Source organism: Micromesistius poutassou, assembly GCF_964030765.1.
Source record: "Micromesistius poutassou genome assembly, chromosome: 6".
Classification (NCBI taxonomy): Eukaryota; Metazoa; Chordata; class Actinopteri; order Gadiformes; family Gadidae; genus Micromesistius; species Micromesistius poutassou.
Genome location: NC_140276.1, coordinates 6,444,872 through 6,462,693, shown reverse-complemented (window position 1 = coordinate 6,462,693; position 17,822 = coordinate 6,444,872). Strand labels below are relative to the sequence as shown.

The following is a 17,822-nucleotide window of genomic DNA, read 5'->3' as shown; positions in this document are numbered from 1 at the left end:
CCTAACCTGACAGATTATAAGGCTTTAATTGTAGATGTCATGCCATAGTCTTTAAATTAATTAAAACGTAATAATTTGACCAATTATAAAAATCGATATCTTTATCTATTGATCTATTTATTCAGCCATCCATCTATCTATCTAAAACGTTAGATTAATAAACGTTGACTTACCTTAATATTGGTTCGGTGCACAGTAGTCCTGTTTAGAGTGGTGAATCAACTTTTAACACTTTCAACGTGCACTGAAGGAACCATCACTTTACCCTTTCGCGTTTGTACTTGTTGCGAAACGGTTCGCAAGGTGCAATGACTGAATTTAAATGGTTTCACGAGGAGGGAGCTGAATGAGTCAACACGGAGCTGGTAAAGTGGGAGTGGTGTTGACAAAGCATGGGAGAAAGCATTTAATCCATGCCGCTCCTTATTGTAAATACAATAATATGACAAAATACGTTCATCGGGGATACATGCCACATCTATGTAGGCTAGAGTAGACCATAGAACAATCTAACCATATTGACCTCACAATGTATAGGCCTACTAACTATTTTGTATTGTAGGCTTATTACCCTTGCAAAAAAAATACGTTGTGTGTCCCTTATTTAAGTTGTACTTTAATTTTTAATTCTAATGAAAAAACATTCATTACGTTTAATTACGTGTGACACTGAAAATCAAATTTACTTTATTTTGTAGAAATCAATTGATTGGTTTCGATGTGGTTGGATACTCTGAATACGCGGAATACGCATGCGCAAGGCGTGGCTTAACGAGGAAATTTAGCTCGACTTGCTATCGAGCTGCAACCAATCTGGTAATATTTATTATGTCCTTTACTAGTTATATTGGCAAATACTTCTTTGTTGAATATGCCATATGCCGGTACACTGTAGACGTCGTCGTGAATGCTAGTTTACAACGGGGCGAATCACTCCAATCTTGATTTGGTAACAGTCTGAGGTAGCAAGCCAGATAACCACGGTAATGGACATCTCGATAGCTTGCAGGTGTTTTGCATTGTTACTGCATTCGAAATACATTATATGAGGGCTGTCAGTTGAGTAGCTGAGGTTAGTTGAGGTTCACTGTGAAACTGTCTGAACATCTTGTCAACGCGGCACGTTTTCCTAAAGGTTTCATACAAACATGGACCAGAAGATTCCGTATGATGACTACCAACTCCCAGTGGTGTTCCTCCCATCGTACGAGAGCCCACCAGCATGGATCGCCCCACAGGAGGTTGGAATTGGCTGATATACGATGTATTTAACGTTCAGTTCAACGTTCAGTTGTGTCTACCTCGTGATTATGTGTGGAAACATGTTGATTAATCAACATAATACAAGTGACAGAATGGTCCTCGTAAATTGCTCGTCTCTGTTTACATTGTGAAGTATCCCACCTCAGACAGCATGGTATTGACAAGAAACATTATGTGTGTGTCTACTAAAGAGGATCCAGCACCCGGACTACAACAATGAGCTCACACAGTTCCTACCACGCACTGTTGTATTAAAGAAGCCTCCAGGTGCTCAGCTTGGCTTCAACATCCGCGGCGGCAAGGCCTCCCAACTAGGGATATTCATATCAAAGGTGACTATCGTATGAGCCCCCTGAGTGTCTCTTCATGTGTCTTGCTGGTGTCTTTGTGTGCTACACCTCAGTTCTTCGGCATTAGCTCAGGAGGTCGTGGCGTGTCGTGGTGTCCCTGAGCGAGACGCCCTCACCCTAACTGCTCCTGACAAGCTGGCTCTCGCCCTGCGTGGTTGACTCTGCCGTGGGTGTGTGAATGTGTGCATGAATGGGTGAATGTCAGTCAACACTGTAAAGCGCTTTGGATAAAAGCGCTATACAAATGAGGACCATTTATTCTTCCATGCGTGTATTTGTTTGACAGGTGGTCCCAGACTCGGATGCTCACAGAGCAGGACTACAAGAGGGAGACCAGGTCTTGTCTGTCAATGAGGTTGACTTTCAAGACATTGAACACTCAAGGGTGAATATACAGTAGATACATATAATATGGATGTTAATAGTGTGTGAGGATCACTCAAGCATGTTAAACAACATGTAGTGTTTCTGTTGACCGTTGTTTCGTTGTCCTCTCTAAAGGCCGTAGAAATTCTGAAGAGCGCACGGGAAATCTTGATGCGGGTGCGCTTCTTTCCTTACAGTGAGTATCAAACATCCCTGAGGAGTCAGAACCAGCTCCCACAGGGTCAAAGCCTTCCTCCAACCAACAGTCACATTTATTTAGTGAAAGCTTTTGTCCAAAGTGACTCATAAAAAGTATATAATTGAACAATGAAGATATAACCCAAAAAGAGAAAAAAATCAAGTACATTCAACTTTTTTAAATAAGCAGACTGCTTTATTGGAGCTCCGTTGTTAATGTAACACACATAGACAGGTTATACAGGTTAAACTGACTTGTGATTTTTGTACATTAGTGAAAAATGTAGGGGAATTGCTGCATCACACCATTGTTTAATGGATTCTGGACCAGATTTGATTGGTTAATATAATTCTCAGATTCCCATCAATACACATTATGGATTTATTTATGTATAATGTTACAAACCAACCAAGCAAGCTTCCATGCTAAACATTTTTTAATTCTGTATATTTATTCTGTTCAGCCAAAGAACCAAAGATAGATGATGTAAATGTGTTGTACAGCCACCAGTAACCACATAACCATCAGGCGAACAATAGAAAAAATCACAATTATAAATAACAACGAGTTATTTAATTAGCTTATTAAATAACTATGAATACATGAAATATTAATAAGCCATTGGCTTATTTAATAAGCCAATGGCTTATTAAATAACTTAGCAGAAAATAAAACAAGAGAGCAACATCCTCCGCTGATCCCACTACGTGTCTTAAGACACCAAGAAGGCCTCTTGACCCTGGTTGAAGGTCACTAATGCTTTTGTGAATTTCTTTCATTTTGTTGCCGTTAGATTATCAGAGACAGAAGGAGAGGACCGTCCACTAGGTGGCAGCAGAACAGCAGGACGAAGAACCGACCAAAACAAAATCTAATGCCCTCTGTTGGCGGACCGACGCAACAACATGTCATCAATCTTGGATCAGTGCACTGCTGCCTTCATTCACTCTCTGCTTTATGACCATTCATCAGTCTCTTTTGGAAGGATACCTCCCAGGTTTTAGAAAATAGATAAAGATAGTTGAATAGATTACAACTGTTTCATTTATTTAAAATATTAATCTAAAGCTCTTGCAAACTAAAACTCATGCTCAGTTCCTTCATACCATTGTTCTGAATAAGAAAATCAACCTTTATAAGGTCAAATTTGGTCTTGTTTCAAAGAATATCTGATGCTTGAAAAGCACTACAAAGGTTACCTTTGTAGTAGGAGTCAATGCCAGTTGACACAATTTTAAATCACACAACCCACTCTAGGTTGCCCCACTCATAATCTTGAAGCAGATACCAAACTAGTAACTAAGAAAGTGTGTGTCCTTTCAAATAAGAATTTTCTTGTTCCATTCTTGACATCATTTCACCAGCTCGGACAAGTACAATTTGGACTGACTCAAGCTGTTAAACAATTACTACTTGCTTTATTGCAATTAGTACTTGCAATAAAAATACATTGTTTCTGTATGAAAAAACTAAATATTGAGCAAAAATATGTATGACTATGTAGACATGTCAAGAAACCACTTTTCTTACAGATATTTTTGACTGGGTAATATAATTGATTATAGTATTTATATTGTCATGGTATGGTATATAACTTCATTAACAATGGTGTAAAATGATTATGAAAATAAATCGTAAATAAAGGCATTATTTTGCCGCATGTATCTTAACATTTGTATCTCGGTGCACAGTAAGTTTATTTTTGAATAGATTCGACACATTCACTAACAAGCGTTTACTGGGCCTAATCCTACTGAATTATAGAACCCCGCTGTACAGTAACTCACACGGAAGCACAGAAACCTGTAGACCTAGGTTTATTTTTCATACAGAATGTTTCATATCTGGGCCGGAGTTCAAGAGCTTGTGGGACTTCCTTTTCCTTTTGTTGTTTTGCTCCATCATAACAGTTGCTTAAATAACCTGTTTTGTTTTTTTAAAGAATTTAAAAAAAATTGTTCATGTCACAAGGTGTCATACTCAAAATGCAGGAATTCAGATTGTTTAGATACTGACGAGGTAAAAAAAAACAATCCCGACACCACAATCCCAAATAATACAGGTTAGACTACCTTCAGTGTCTATTTAGACCATTATAGTTAACAACATATTGACGGTTAATAAAAGGTTTACTTCAAAGCCTTCGGACTTGGCGTTCATGAGATTGGAAATACAGCACTGTAAAGCTGTGGAAAAAAATAACGTCATACAAAAATGGTGTATATATACACACACAAAATACGTTTTTTCTCAAACTGAGATTCACAAGAAGCATATGCTTATAACTATAGTTAAACAGTTACATTTCTTGGGTAGCTAAATGGAACTATTATTTAAAGAACAGATTACCCAAACTTAATTTAACATTTTTTTCCCCCCTAAACCGTGGTCTCCACACCCATCGCACGGTTGCAACTAAAACACATTCCACTGGGATCAACCTTCATATGCGCATTACTTCTAAACAACGTTGGTTTGGCCCTTTCTCAAACTTAAAAGGTTAAGATAGGTTAATGGGTTCAAACACCAGAGAAGGTGATTTTGGTTTGATCTGACTGGCTGATTGTTCTCCCTTCCTCCCTACATCCGATTGGACAGCCCGTGAGTACTTCATTCCACTGGCTTATCCTGTAAAAGTGCATCACTAAGGTGTGTGTGGGGGGGGGGGGGGGGCGGGTTTAAAACAAACGAGAGGTGGAGGACACAAGTCTCCACCAAAGTGTCTTAACTTGAGTTTGAGAGGCTGTTCATTTGAGTCTCTCCTTGGCGTCTAAAGAGAGTGTTTAGCTGCTGTCCCCGTTGTCCCCGTTGTCCCCGTTTTCCACCGTGGAGCTCTCGTCCACGTTCTCCAGGGAGTCTGCCCTTTGCAGCGAAAGCTCCAGGGGGTCCATCATGGGCAGGTTGCTCTGCACCGGGAACAACCAGGCCTTCTCGTCCGGGAGGTTTTCGGCCTTCCACTTGGGGTAGTCCTGACCCGCCTTGTGCACACTTTTCATTACCTGGGGAGAGGGAGGAGTCATCAGAAGACGTCGGATATGCGACACAAGGCAAGCCCGGCCCATCCTTAATTCCTATATGATGTGTTATGTACCAAACACACAGCCCAAGACGAAACTGGCTTGCACAACCTCTGACAATTGAAACGCCCATCCAAAAATGTCTCACTATAATTTGTGTGTTACGCAGTTAGAGAGAGGTCTATCCATCTCCATTCAGCCCTGTTCCTTTATTCAACGGCTAACCAGGTGAAAGTCAGCAACATTAGATCCATGAGTATTCTGCCACTGCAGTGCAGTCCAATTGTCTTTGACACAAAATAAAACATGGCTAGGTGGCGAGTTCTGCGTGTCGATAAGCTATGTTAATCATTAGCAAACGGGTCAAGGTTGTCTTTTCAATTGATTGTGCAGGGCCTCACCATCTCAGTTTCAGGCACATTGATACTCCTCGGCCGACATAGTTTAAGACATGAAACCTGGCGAACGAGTTCTACTAGCGGGGTGAGACCCAGCACTAGCAAGCGTTCTGCCTTTGTCAAGAACAGGAGCAGTAATCAGTATCTATAGCTACCATTGTCTTTCAAGAGACTGGAAATACCAGCTGTGAATTATACACTGGGCATATTGTCTAAAAATTTCCAGTACCAACAAATTAAAAATGAATTACGCATAGGGACATGACTTTCAAATACATGGAAGGGGACAAAGTTTACTGTGTTGTAAGCATCAATTTTAAAAAGGGGGAATAACTATCGTTAATACCTTAGGAGCCAAGATCTGAGAAGCTTTGTTGACAACCCATTTCGGAAGTGAACCTGAAACAAAAGATAAATAAAGAAAATAATTAAATAAATGACATTGCGATTAGCCTCAAACCACTCAAACAGATTAACTCTTGATTTTTTTTTAAATAAATGGCCATTTTGTTCAAGGACTCACCTTTGGGGTCGGCCTGTGAAAGGTATGTGAAGGAGCAACTATTCGGCCCGGTGGGCTTGATCAAGTAGCCGGTCAGAATGGAGATGGCTCGCACAAGGCCATTGCGAGGTGGGAATTTCTGTAAATAAACCAAAAAAACAATGACTCAGGTTTCATTTTCTTTCCACCCCTGGTTCGCTACAGTCGGAAACAGATGGCTACAGTCCTACACGCCGGACTCCTCTCTGCGAAAAACCTCTGTGTGTACAGAACACACAAAGGCAAAACATGTGGTCGTGGAACTAGGAAAGACTTGTTTACGTTTCGGATGTTTGTGCACAGAGTATGCAGAGGGAGAAAATAGCAGCAGCAACCTACTGGGTGTTTGACAGAGAAGTTGACAATGACATAGTCCTCGTCTGTGACCTGCCATGATCGCAGCGTGACCACATCTCTGTTCTTCAGCGGAGACGGACAGGCCCCTAAAATATAGAGAAGAAAATGAATAATGAGGATTAGGGTTGTTTGATCCACATTTAATTTGATGATTTGGCAGCAGAAGTCCAGAATGCCAGTATCCCTCTACAGTGACCTTATGAGATGAAGACACCCTTGCTTTGACCGTAAATACACGGGCGAAAAAATGAAATGAGCACTCATACTTGCGCCCAAAGGGTTAAATGCTCCATATAAAAGACCTGTGAGAACAATTATGATATGAAATATAACCTGACTGTCGCACAAAGCAAAAAGATGTGCACATTTGATACTGAACAGCAGCACGTCTCACTGCAACACAAGGCCTACACTGGCGTATCTAACCAGCACGTGTGAATACTGGAAAATCTCAGGTTCTCCAACAGAGATTATGAACCAGCAACAAACTGCTCTGAATCACTACAAGTTACACAAGTTGTACTTCCTATATAAGCGTCATTAATCATCCAACCCTTGCATCACTAATATTGTTTTTGGCAGATGTAACATTCAGTGAACTATAAACTGTGCTGTACACAAGTTACACAAAACAAGTGTCAAGTGATAAGTGGCACGGATACATCAAGTATGCCTGTCAGTGCTTACATGCGTAATAACCAAAGTCAGCATTGGCGGAGAGACGGGCGATGTCATAGCTCTCAATCATCGTAGAGTCCCAAGTGCTGCGGTAGGGGCCATCGTGAATGACGTCGTACATGGTGGCGGCGGACACATCCTGTATCGTCATCCTACACTAAAGACACAGTCACGCACATTACATGGCAAACCGGCAATCGAGTGGCCACGTCTAAATGGATGTTATTATAATGCAATCAGAAATACAATTGGATTCGATCACACTACCAACCTTAATCATGTGGATTTTAGACCCATTTTTCTGTCCTTGTGTTTGCGTTGTAGGGGGGACTTCGACCCAAACTTTCATTCCGTTCTTATCATATTTGTTTTTCCAGTTCTCTGTTGATGAACAATGTTTTCTGAATTGAGAAAAAATTGCTTCGTCGGGTAAAATACTTTCTTTCCGAGACATATCTTCTTCGGGCGTAAAAAGTTAAAATAAGTGAACAAAAAAAAGTCCCATTCGGCGAGCAGTTCAGCTCCGTGCTGGTTTACCTGCTTAAACGCGTTTCTCCTGTAGTTATATAGGACTCTTGCGGGCGGACGGTCCAGTTGAGTGAGATTCTTGTGCGGGTGAATTCCTCCTGCAGGCTACGGCCCCGTGTAGCGTGCGTCACACTCAACTTCCGGGGCCGCACAGGTGTGTGCTACGCAGGTACTGGGCAGAGATAATGGGCTGGTCAATGAAACTAAAGGGAATGTAGTTGCTGTTCATTTTTACATTACAGAAACGAATCGAGTGTGTATGTATATGGTAACTGATACTATACCAGACGTAATCATCATCATCATCATCATCATCCCAGGTGTTGTTGGCTAGAGTTAAGAGAGTTAGGGTTACTGAGGGTCATTTGTTCCAATTGCCATAGCCTGCAATTAGTTGGTGAAATGCACTGTGCGACTACATCTAGTTCACTGCGACTGCCACTGAGAGACAATAATATGTTAGACAGCTACAGGCTCAGTTCTGACAATCAGTCAATCTCTTCCGTGATTTAATCTTGTGAACCTAACACCTGATAAACATAGGGAGGGAGCAGTGTACAGAGGGAGGGAATTAAAGTTTTCCGGTCCAGTTTTCAGTTTCAAAAACTTGCTCTCTTCCACACCTTTCTGCTTTATCCTTACAACTCTGGAATCTCACCAATCATAACTTTTGCACAAGCTATGATGCTTGTGCAAGTCAATTTAATCAGTAATCAGTTTAATTTAATCACAGGCCAATAGCACACATGTTAAATGTACAACGGATCAGAATGAATACAATGTAGCCCCAGATGTATTTAGATTTGCCAATAACTATTTTTCTATTGTGAACAGTTTGCTACAATGAAACTTGACGACCCCCAATTTTCAGATATGGGCCTTGGACTCCGTATCACGTGTCAACAGCATTATTTATCACGGCAATATAAATCAAGCATATAAATGAAACATTAGAAACCTTTTATACATCTTATTTCCCTGTGAACAACATGTTTGTTTTCTTGAGTGTACAAATTCATGTAGGCCCAGATAATCAATACAAAGGACCTTCGTCCAGCTCAAATTCTCACTCACTCACTGAAAAAGCAGGATACATAAATGTTGGTGAAAGATCTTTATTTTTTTTTACCACAGACCTACACTTGGGTGTTTTTATTTGCCTCTCCTTTTTATACAGCAGATAGTCATAGTACATTATTCACACAAACGTTGCTAAACACGAGTAGACAGCATATTTTATATGGACAGACACAAGTCAGAATAGCACAGAGCAATCAGTGACAAGTAATAGAGAATCTGCTAAGATTAGGACTGTTGTTCGATGTAGTTAAATACTTTACAATTGTTTTAAACCTTTAATGTTTACAGTTTTAAAACAACCTACAACAAATGCACAACTGTGTTTTAATGTGATATGGCTAATAAGTATTGTGATACTGTGTCTAGAAACAAGGGTGCACGTGTGTCGACTGACTGTAAACCACCTTCTTGACTTGACACACTGCAAAAAGACCTCCAAGCCGTGTGAAATTCAGGGGAAAAAACGCACACACACACACACACAGCCAGACCTACAGGTTGTCTTTTAGTAGTGTCCAAACAGGCATACACACACACACAAATAAAATAAAAAACTTTCAACATGCGTGCTAGTATATGTCATTTTGGTCAAGCGTACACCGTTATTCAGTTGTTTTGAGTTACAGAATAAATAAATACGGAAAACCAACAGTCGCACAAAAGGCGTTAGCAATAAAGGCTGCAATTCGACTTCTCTGCACTTTTCTCTATCCAAAGCGAGGGTGTTAGTAGGCGTTCAGCTGTGTATCCGAGGACAGACTCATCTACCAGCTCTACAAAACAACTAGCGAAGCCATTAGTCAGTCGGCAGACTTCGCATGTATTTCTCTTTTACAAGAATTGTGGCTTGTTTCAGCGAACAAGGAAGGCATCTGTGTTCTTAACCATTGAATTCCTGCACGTGAGAGCATGCTGCATGTTACTGCCATAAGTGTAATCAGCACAACACAAGCGTTAATATCATGGAGGGCAGGGATAATTACTATGGTGACTAGACACTGGCTTTCGAACAATGTTTCGTCGGCCGACTAAAGAATGCCTGTGAGATTATCAAGTGGTGGTATGCGTATATGGTTCATCCAACACTGTCGCTAGTGGATATGGTCAACCGTCCTTTGTAGGTTAGTACTACAGATAATGGTATTAGGAATGGATTCCCTTTGAAAAGAAAAAGAAACGCCATCCAGTTTTTCACATCAGTGCAATCTCGCTATTGTAGCACCCTCTGGTGGCGAACTGCATACACTCATCTAGAAATAATGTCACTCAACCACAAAACTCACTGTATTAATTCCCTTGAGATTCATTTCAACTAGTTTCTTAAAAAGGTATGGTTCTAAAATGTCATTCTGGGTAAAGGCTTAGTTTGAGTAACAATAAAGTAGTAATAAAACCTTTTGCCGCAAGGTATTTCAATTGGCTCAGAATAATTTCAAATGTCCAGCGATCAATACACACCGGATCTCTCATATTTAGGAGAAGTTCTCACAGTCCCAACTGACCATTAAAGTAAAAGAGCAACCTATAATATCAATCCTAGGATCTCAACCTTGCAGCAAACAATGAGTAACCGCAAGCAATATTACTTTACAACAACGACTGGAGTGGCAGTAATCAAGTGCCGAATGGAGCAATAACTTAAGAACCGTGATCTGTCAATCTGCAACCCTATAGAATACCATGCAGTTAAATAATAAGGGAGAATCGGACCATTATTAACCTATTTCTTGTTTAAATGCACATTGTTATTTTTCTTCTACCTTTTTTTTTTTTTTTTTTTTTTCGTTTTGTCCCAGATAATCTGTTGTGATACAGAATAACACATCCACACGGTTACTCGGAAAAGTCACTGAGTCGAAAGGGTGGGTGGGGGAGGGGGAGGGGGGGGGGGAGGAGGAGGAGACACCCGTCGCCATGGCAGCGTGCCATGGGTGGAGTGAGTGGCCACCGAGAAACAAGCTGTTGGTGAGAATGTAGTCGGGGTGGAGTTTATTAGCAGGAGCAGCTGGTCTCAGTGACGCTCATCTCAGGCTGCTTTTCCAGTTTGATGTCGATCACTGGAGAGGGCCAGGGTTAAAGCAACAACTCTCTCTCTCTCTGTGTGTGTGCGCGCTCGTGCAGTGGGTTTGAAAGCACAGCAGATTGCATTTAAAGCTCTGTAAGCTATATATCAACAATTTTCCATGACTGATGGTGCTTTCGTTGTGCTGTATCTGTACTCTGACCAAACCCAAGAGTCAGTGTTTATTTAGAAGCTACGCTGCTACAATTATAACAATTATAATAATGTACCATTGCTATGCAGCCACCCTAGTTAGTGCCATTTTGGAAACCACACCACAACTTCCTCATTCAAGGCATCCTCACTTTCCTCACTCATTTGCCTGCAAAGTTCTGCTTTTTAATTGCTTTAAATTAAAAGTGGTTATGGTTATATTAATGGTAACGATAGCAATGTCAATAATTAGAATAATAAGAGCATACAAGAAAAGGATACTGTCTTCTTTGCTTTTCTCTGGAGTGCTATCCATTCCAGGCAGGGCAGCAGCCACACGGCGGAACAACTGAGAGGAATGGAAAACGGCAGAAACACGTGAGGTAACTAACCAGTTACAGCAACACTTGATGCAGAGCACATTGTGAACACACCGTCTAGGACGCTGCTGTTACATCACAAATGCTCCACACTATGTGATGCAGACAGTGGGTGTTTAGTGTTGAGTTAAGACAAATAGGCAGCATCAGGGGGGGACGGCTACCATGCAATCCTCTCCTATTTGAACTACAACACATGCAATACATTAAAGGAGGGGATCCAAGAGGGAAAATATTAACGCTTAACTACAGATGTTGATCTTGTTATAAATGTGTCATGTAGGGGTGTAACGATACATTCATTCGTACCGTAATTTTTCAGTACGGGTGTAACGGTTCGATGCACGTTTCATTTCGGTCCGTACCGAGAGAAAAAAAAATATATTTTTTTTCAATAAAGTTTTTATTGATTTGCGCACACTCAGGACTGTCTTGTCCTGATGTTTTGTGTCGAGGACCACAATGGAAATAAGTCCTGGACTTTATTGTGTTTTTATCCTCAATTGTATTTGATGTCTTTCCATTTGTGTAAGGCATTTGTTTGATACAATTTAATAAATCAAATCCAAAATCCATCCAATTGTTTAATAAAAAATAAAATAATAAAAACTGCTGTACCGGAAAACATACCGAACCGTGACTTAAAAACCGAGGTACGTACGGAATCATGACTTTAGTGTATCGTTACACCCCTAGTGTCATGTGAGAAAAGGGTATTAGGAGAGGAACACTGTATCCTGGCGGCAGGACGGGAGAACAAGACGGGGGAATAGGAGGAGAAACAGAAACGCCGTGAAGAGAGAGCACGGCCAGCATGTCTACCTGTTTGACATTGTAGCCAGTTTTTGCGCTGGTCTCTATGAACATGACATTGAGTTCCTTAGCCCTCTGCTCGCCCCCCTCAGTGGAGATCTGTCTGCTCAGGGCCACGCAGAGAGGGCAAGGTGGACGCACACACAGGTATGGAAGGAGACGCCACAGAGACAGAGAGACAGAGAGAGAGAGCGAGAGAGAGAGAGACCAGGCCAAAAGGATGGGTAGAGAGAAGGAGGGAGAGAAAAAAAAAGAGCTCAATACAGACTCTGGTTTTGATAAGGAAGATAAGAGGTTAGTACAGTTACAACGAGCGGTAGAGAGACAACAAAAAAGGGGAAAAGGAAGTGGGCTGAAAGGAGATGAAAAAGCTGAGACCGTTCGAGAGAGAGAGAGAGAGAGAGAGAGAGAGAGAGAGAGAGAGAGAAACGAGTCTACATCAGATCCATAGAACACAATGTAAGAGGAACTCCTTCCAGACAATTCAAATCGAGCCTCGCTACCCTATGGCCTCCCAGTAGCAGAAGCTGTGACACGCATTCCCCCCCCCTCCCCCCAATGCGGCTGTTGGGACACCAACCTGTTTGACGTTATAGCCAGCCTTGGCACTCGTCTCTATGTACATCACATTCAGTTCACGAGCTTTCCTCTCTGCAGCCTCTACAGAAACCTGCCTGCCATGGTGGCGCCAGTGGTCGGCGTGGGGAGGAGAGGGTGGATGTGTGGTGGCATGGGATTAAGGAGGCAATGACATAAAAAAGAAACAGGGAGACAGACCACGACAAAGAAAACCAATCAAAAAAAAGGAACTTGACAGAAATTATAATAAATAAATAAATACATTTATAAATAATAATACATGTAGCAAATCTGGTGTGATGTCATGGTGATATACCACGGGATGAGTAGCAAAAGGAAAATCGATGGAATGAGGGCAGGAACAGGGGGTCCAGACAGACACTACGCAGGTAACCCTAGTATTTCCCAGTTTGAAGTAACTCTGAGGCATACACTATTCACTGTGGAAACTGTCACTCACCACTGGATATATTACCAACGTCTCCCACAATCGTTTACCTTTTATCGGCCAAGTCAGTTTTGTTTCCGACAAGCATGATGATGACATCACTTCCTCTCTCTGTTCTGACATCATCAATCCACTTTGAGGTTTGCTGGAATGAATTGAGATCTGGGAAGAGAGAAACATATTTTTATACAAACAAGCAGGATGTGATCATCAGATCATATATGTGTCACCTTAGCAACAATGAGCACCAAGTAGCCAATCCCTATATTAAAAGGTTTGAATGTAGACAATATATAGAAAGATGTATTAGTTTGTAAGCAGAGACCTTCAGTGGGAAACGCAAGAGAACAGGGTAGATTTGTATCTCAGCATGTGCATATAAAAAAGCATCAAGGAAACAGTTAAGGACAAAGTGCATGCAACAATAAGCTCTATTCTCATTGGTTCTACACCGCTACAGTTAGGGCTGCGGCCCTGACTCACTGGTGATGTCATAAACCACAACAGCGATGGTGGAATCACGGATGTAGCTGGGAATAAGGCTACGGAAACGCTCCTGTCCGGCAGTGTCCCAAAGCTGGAGCCTGACCTGAAGATTAGAACGGGAGAGGAGGAGGAGGAGGAGGAGGAGGAGGAGGCAGAAAGGGTGAGGGGAAAGAGAATATCAAGAAACGGAAGGATAAAGGGGTTTTGCAAGCCAGGGAACGAGGGGGAAGATAGCCTTTCCCGAAGGAGTGGGGAAAATGTGTTAAAGGCGGAAGGTGCCAAGACTGCGGCCCATTCTCCTTCAACAGAACATGCATGATCCGTTTAAATGGAAGAGATGAAAATGAAGGCAGTTTGGAGTAGTTTTCCATGCCAATCATTAATTGCGTATATCATCCGTCTAGGCAAAAGATAATTTTAGAAGTCCCAATGTGTCATGTCCTCATAGACACTTAACTTAAGGGCGGCTGATTTCTTAGTTCTTGAGTCTGATGTATGAGCCTCAGATCACGGAGAGACCACCGTCCGTGTCAAACTAACGGACTGGTGAACTCTGTGCCCTTCCGCGCTCGTATGGGAGCAGAGGCCACGATACCTACTGGCTATATCATAAACCACCACAGCAGCAGCTGAATCGCGGATGTAACTCGGGATGAGGCTGCGGAAACGTTCCTGTCCGGCTGTATCCCAAAGCTGCAGCCGAATCTGTGGCCAACCGCAAACAGTGTGGGGACGGGTGGAGTTTATGACCCGGACATGGGATTTACAAATACAGTGCACACATAAAAAAAATTAAAATAAAATGATATGAAAAAACAATGGCTTAAATCATAAACGTCATGGCTGTAATGTTACAATTGGTGATAAATTGAGATTATTTGGTGAAATGGGCCTGCTCATGGTTTCTATATAAAAAACATTTAAGACACAAGAATCTTTGGGCTCTAATAAATAATGAATTATGAATCAATGCCATTGCAATTTGAAGAGGGCTACTGGTTAAGCAGAACCGCGCTTACTTACCGTGCGATCTTCTAGGTACATGGTTTTCGACAAGAAGTCTATGCCAATTGTTGCCTGTGGGAAAAATATTTTATACATTAATAATTGCATTGTTTCACAGGTCACATGTACACTAAAGTATGTCATGTTAAGACCTATCCAGCAATACACATTTTGAATTGCTATCAACAAATGTCAGCTTCGGGAAAATGACCTTTTACCTGATAAGTGTTGTCAAAACTGTCGTACATAAACCTGGTGATGAGCGAGGTCTTCCCAACTGTATACACAAAAAATAACACACATAAACATACTATGACTGAACACAAATACTTTTTTTATTTTTTAAAAAGGACCCAAACTATATTATAGAGTAGACAGTTTTCAACATGATTTCAACCTGAAAATAATTAGATAATAACTTCATGACAAAGCATCCTCCAATTGATTTTCCCACATTGCGTCATGTTGAGAAAGCCGGTGGCACATCAATGATGCTCTGTGGACTATCGCACCCACACGCTGAGCTGGCAAATAGGGTGGAGTCAAAAAATGTTGGCTTTTGGAAACACAGTAGTGATTGTGTAGCTCTACTGCTTCTAAACCAATTGTGTCGTGCATGTAAGAAAAGGGATAGCGATTCCAACATAACATGCACGCATGTAAACCAGTCCCATTTTCAAGGCAGTGTTAGTGCCTGGTCTATATACAGTTTCATTGCACATGGGGGGGTGGGGGGGGCTGGTGGATCGTACAGCCGGTCGTTTCCTGTGGCCGACGTGGCTCTGCAAGACGGGGAGCTACGAAGCATAGCATCCCGATACGTCACGCTTTAGAGATAAAGCGATGTTTAGAAACCACCCCCCCCCACCACCACCACCAAGACACCATAAAACATGTTGTTCACCGAATCCACTTTGAATATAGTATCTGCGACCAGATACATTGAGACGAATGAACATTGACAGAGGGGGCCGGGGTATTCTGACACGTATGTGTAGCGTTAGCTGTAGCGTTAGCTTAAAGATAGCTCCTTCGCAGAGGTGACGGCGGCGAGAGGATGCTGAGGCACCGCAGACCGCGGGGCTCCAGAACCCGGGGGGGTCTATTGGATTGAAACCCAAACAACGCGCTCGTTGTTTCAATGGCTGTGTGTGTGTGTGTGTCCTTTTAGGTTAGGACGACTGATCGACGTGCATCACACCATGACGCTGCCCTTTGAAACGAACAGAGGGATTGTTGTCAACTTGAGCGACGAGACGCCTAGCTTCGCTTATGCTTAACCCGTATTACGACGTCATCGACAGACAATGCTGGGTAATAAAATGGGACGGTTTGCGTTTGTGTGATCGTTCATCAAACCAGGGTTGCATTTCGCCCCACAAACAAAGGCAGTGTTCCCTGCAATGCACGGAGCGACACATTTTAAGATGGGCTAGCAAAGTGGCGTTCAATAGCTGCTACACTAGCTTTCATCAGCCGTCGCTTTCACTGATTTATAAAACATACCGACCTCGATATACGGCGTCCTGATACACTCACCGCTCTGCTCGCCCAAGAAGACGAGCTTGAACTTTCGTAAGGGGTTGCCAAACTCTCCGCCGCCGGTCGTGGTTGACATATTTACTGACTGATAAACAACGGCTATACAGGCGAGACTGTGGAGGAGGAAAAAGTGTATCCTGACTGAGTGAGCGCTGTGGGTTCGTTACGCGCATGGACGAACCATGGCGCCCCTCAGTGGTCACCCGCGGAACTGCCGAGGGGCAAGGTGCATTTGACAGTTTGATCAATACGATTTGAGAAGACCGTTCTTTTATATTGTTGAGATTGCCATTTCATTTTATTATATCATTTTACTTTTTATGTTTTATTTAAATATTTAGATTGATAGTTAAATAAAACATTTTTATATTGTGTATTTAACTACCAGAATAAAAACAATACACTATAATTTCCGATAAGGTTTTGCATTGAAAAGAAATCCAACTCAAAGTCTGCACTAAAATAAGAACAAGAATCATAGGAGGTTAATTCCAATCAGTGACTTTAATCTCTTAGTTGCACATCTGGACATAAATTTCTGGAAGTGTACACTTCCAGAACTGTACACAATTGTAAAATTCACAGTTTCCACACACAACAGTTTCTACAATACATTACTTTTATATTGGAAGTGAAACAAAACAAAACAAGACACACTGTTAAAACTGAAAACAATATAAACAGGTTTCTGTGAGAAAACCTTTGGTCTAAAGAAAGAGACTCAAAAAAGCATGTTGTCACAGTTGATACCCAATAGTACTATATAGGAGAAGTGATTTAAGTGATTCCCATTTTTTCTGGTGGTATCCATCGCTGGTACACAGAACCATCTCTGGTCCACTGGCGCCTCTACTCGAGTGTGACATCCGTTCTGTGGAGGGCAAGGGGTCGACACATTGCATCTGTCATCTTGTCTGGATCAAACCTGACATATTTCTTCTGATGTATCTCTATATCAGCTAAACTAGTGGTAACTATTCTGAAGAGGCTAAATACAACCAATATCTGTGCTGTACATGTTTATTTTATTTGAGCCATTTTACTTCTACTTGTGTGTCGCAAATACTGCAAAAGGTTTTGTCTTATTAAAAATAAATGGTTTTATTACAGAGGTTATCAAGAGGGTGCTTCAAGGTTGTGTAAATTGCAGGTATGTCCTGTGCCCATTGAGATCGCACTGAATGTGACCTCACCTGAACTAATGACACTAGTCATCCAGTTTGCTGCCGATCATAAGATACACAGAAAACGGGAGTTAAAAAATTGAAGGTAAAGCTACACACGCATCACAGCACTAGTACTACATCCCGCACAGTATCAAAGTAATGTCATGATAAAGCGTTGCATCTACGTTTTTATACTTACACTTCTGCTCACATGAGACGATGCATTGAATAAAACAAGAATAAAAGAATTGCATTAGTAGTTATAATATGTCTCAACACATACACAGTGGTTTAAACTCTGCAGAGGCTAGGCTAACCATCCACCTATAATTAACCCTAACCCATATTTTTTCCACCTTGGTATTCCACATTCACTTCCCCCACCAAGTTAGCTATTAGAACCAGGATGGC

The 17,822-nt window shown here is 41.6% G+C and overlaps 3 protein-coding genes across 6 annotated transcripts; 1 reads left to right on the top strand and 2 right to left on the bottom strand.

Annotated features, from left to right (window-relative positions):
* The first annotated feature begins 755 nt into the window (after positions 1 to 755).
* On the top strand, positions 756 to 3,856 carry pdzd11 (PDZ domain containing 11). Of its 2 annotated transcripts, none has more exons than XM_084469590.1 (6): positions 756 to 816; positions 1,136 to 1,241; positions 1,455 to 1,595; positions 1,900 to 1,998; positions 2,115 to 2,175; positions 2,972 to 3,856. In XM_084469590.1, exons 2-6 carry the CDS (start codon positions 1,149 to 1,151, stop codon positions 3,004 to 3,006), a joined length of 429 nt encoding a protein of 142 aa, XP_084325716.1. In that variant the 5' UTR covers positions 756 to 816; positions 1,136 to 1,148; the 3' UTR covers positions 3,007 to 3,856. The 2 variants fall into 2 exon arrangements, with proteins under 2 accessions (XP_084325716.1, XP_084325717.1); XM_084469591.1 differs by lacking the exon at positions 756 to 816 and adding an exon at positions 882 to 983.
* Positions 3,857 to 3,978: 122 nt separating this feature from the next.
* Positions 3,979 to 7,743, bottom strand: stard14 (START domain containing 14). The gene is made up of 6 exons (XM_084469200.1): positions 7,441 to 7,743; positions 7,179 to 7,326; positions 6,474 to 6,577; positions 6,117 to 6,234; positions 5,940 to 5,992; positions 3,979 to 5,177 (listed from the first exon to the last, which is right to left on the bottom strand). Exons 1-6 carry the CDS (start codon positions 7,621 to 7,623, stop codon positions 4,962 to 4,964), a joined length of 822 nt encoding a protein of 273 aa, XP_084325326.1. The 5' UTR covers positions 7,624 to 7,743; the 3' UTR covers positions 3,979 to 4,961.
* Positions 7,744 to 8,822: 1,079 nt separating this feature from the next.
* rab41 (RAB41, member RAS oncogene family) lies at positions 8,823 to 16,371 on the bottom strand. 3 transcript variants are annotated; one of them, XM_084469890.1, is made up of 8 exons: positions 16,243 to 16,371; positions 14,922 to 14,980; positions 14,722 to 14,775; positions 14,298 to 14,403; positions 13,263 to 13,374; positions 12,766 to 12,859; positions 11,275 to 11,341; positions 8,823 to 10,834 (listed from the first exon to the last, which is right to left on the bottom strand). In XM_084469890.1, the coding sequence occupies exons 1-8, from the start codon at positions 16,319 to 16,321 to the stop codon at positions 10,770 to 10,772; spliced, it is 636 nt and encodes a 211-aa protein (XP_084326016.1). In that variant the 5' UTR covers positions 16,322 to 16,371; the 3' UTR covers positions 8,823 to 10,769. The 3 variants fall into 3 exon arrangements, 2 of the variants coding, with proteins under 2 accessions (XP_084326016.1, XP_084326017.1); XM_084469891.1 differs by lacking the exon at positions 14,298 to 14,403 and adding an exon at positions 13,696 to 13,801; XR_014633680.1 differs by lacking the exon at positions 8,823 to 10,834 and adding an exon at positions 12,195 to 12,288 and having other exon boundaries at positions 11,270 to 11,341.
* Between the last annotated feature and the right edge of the window lie 1,451 nt (positions 16,372 to 17,822).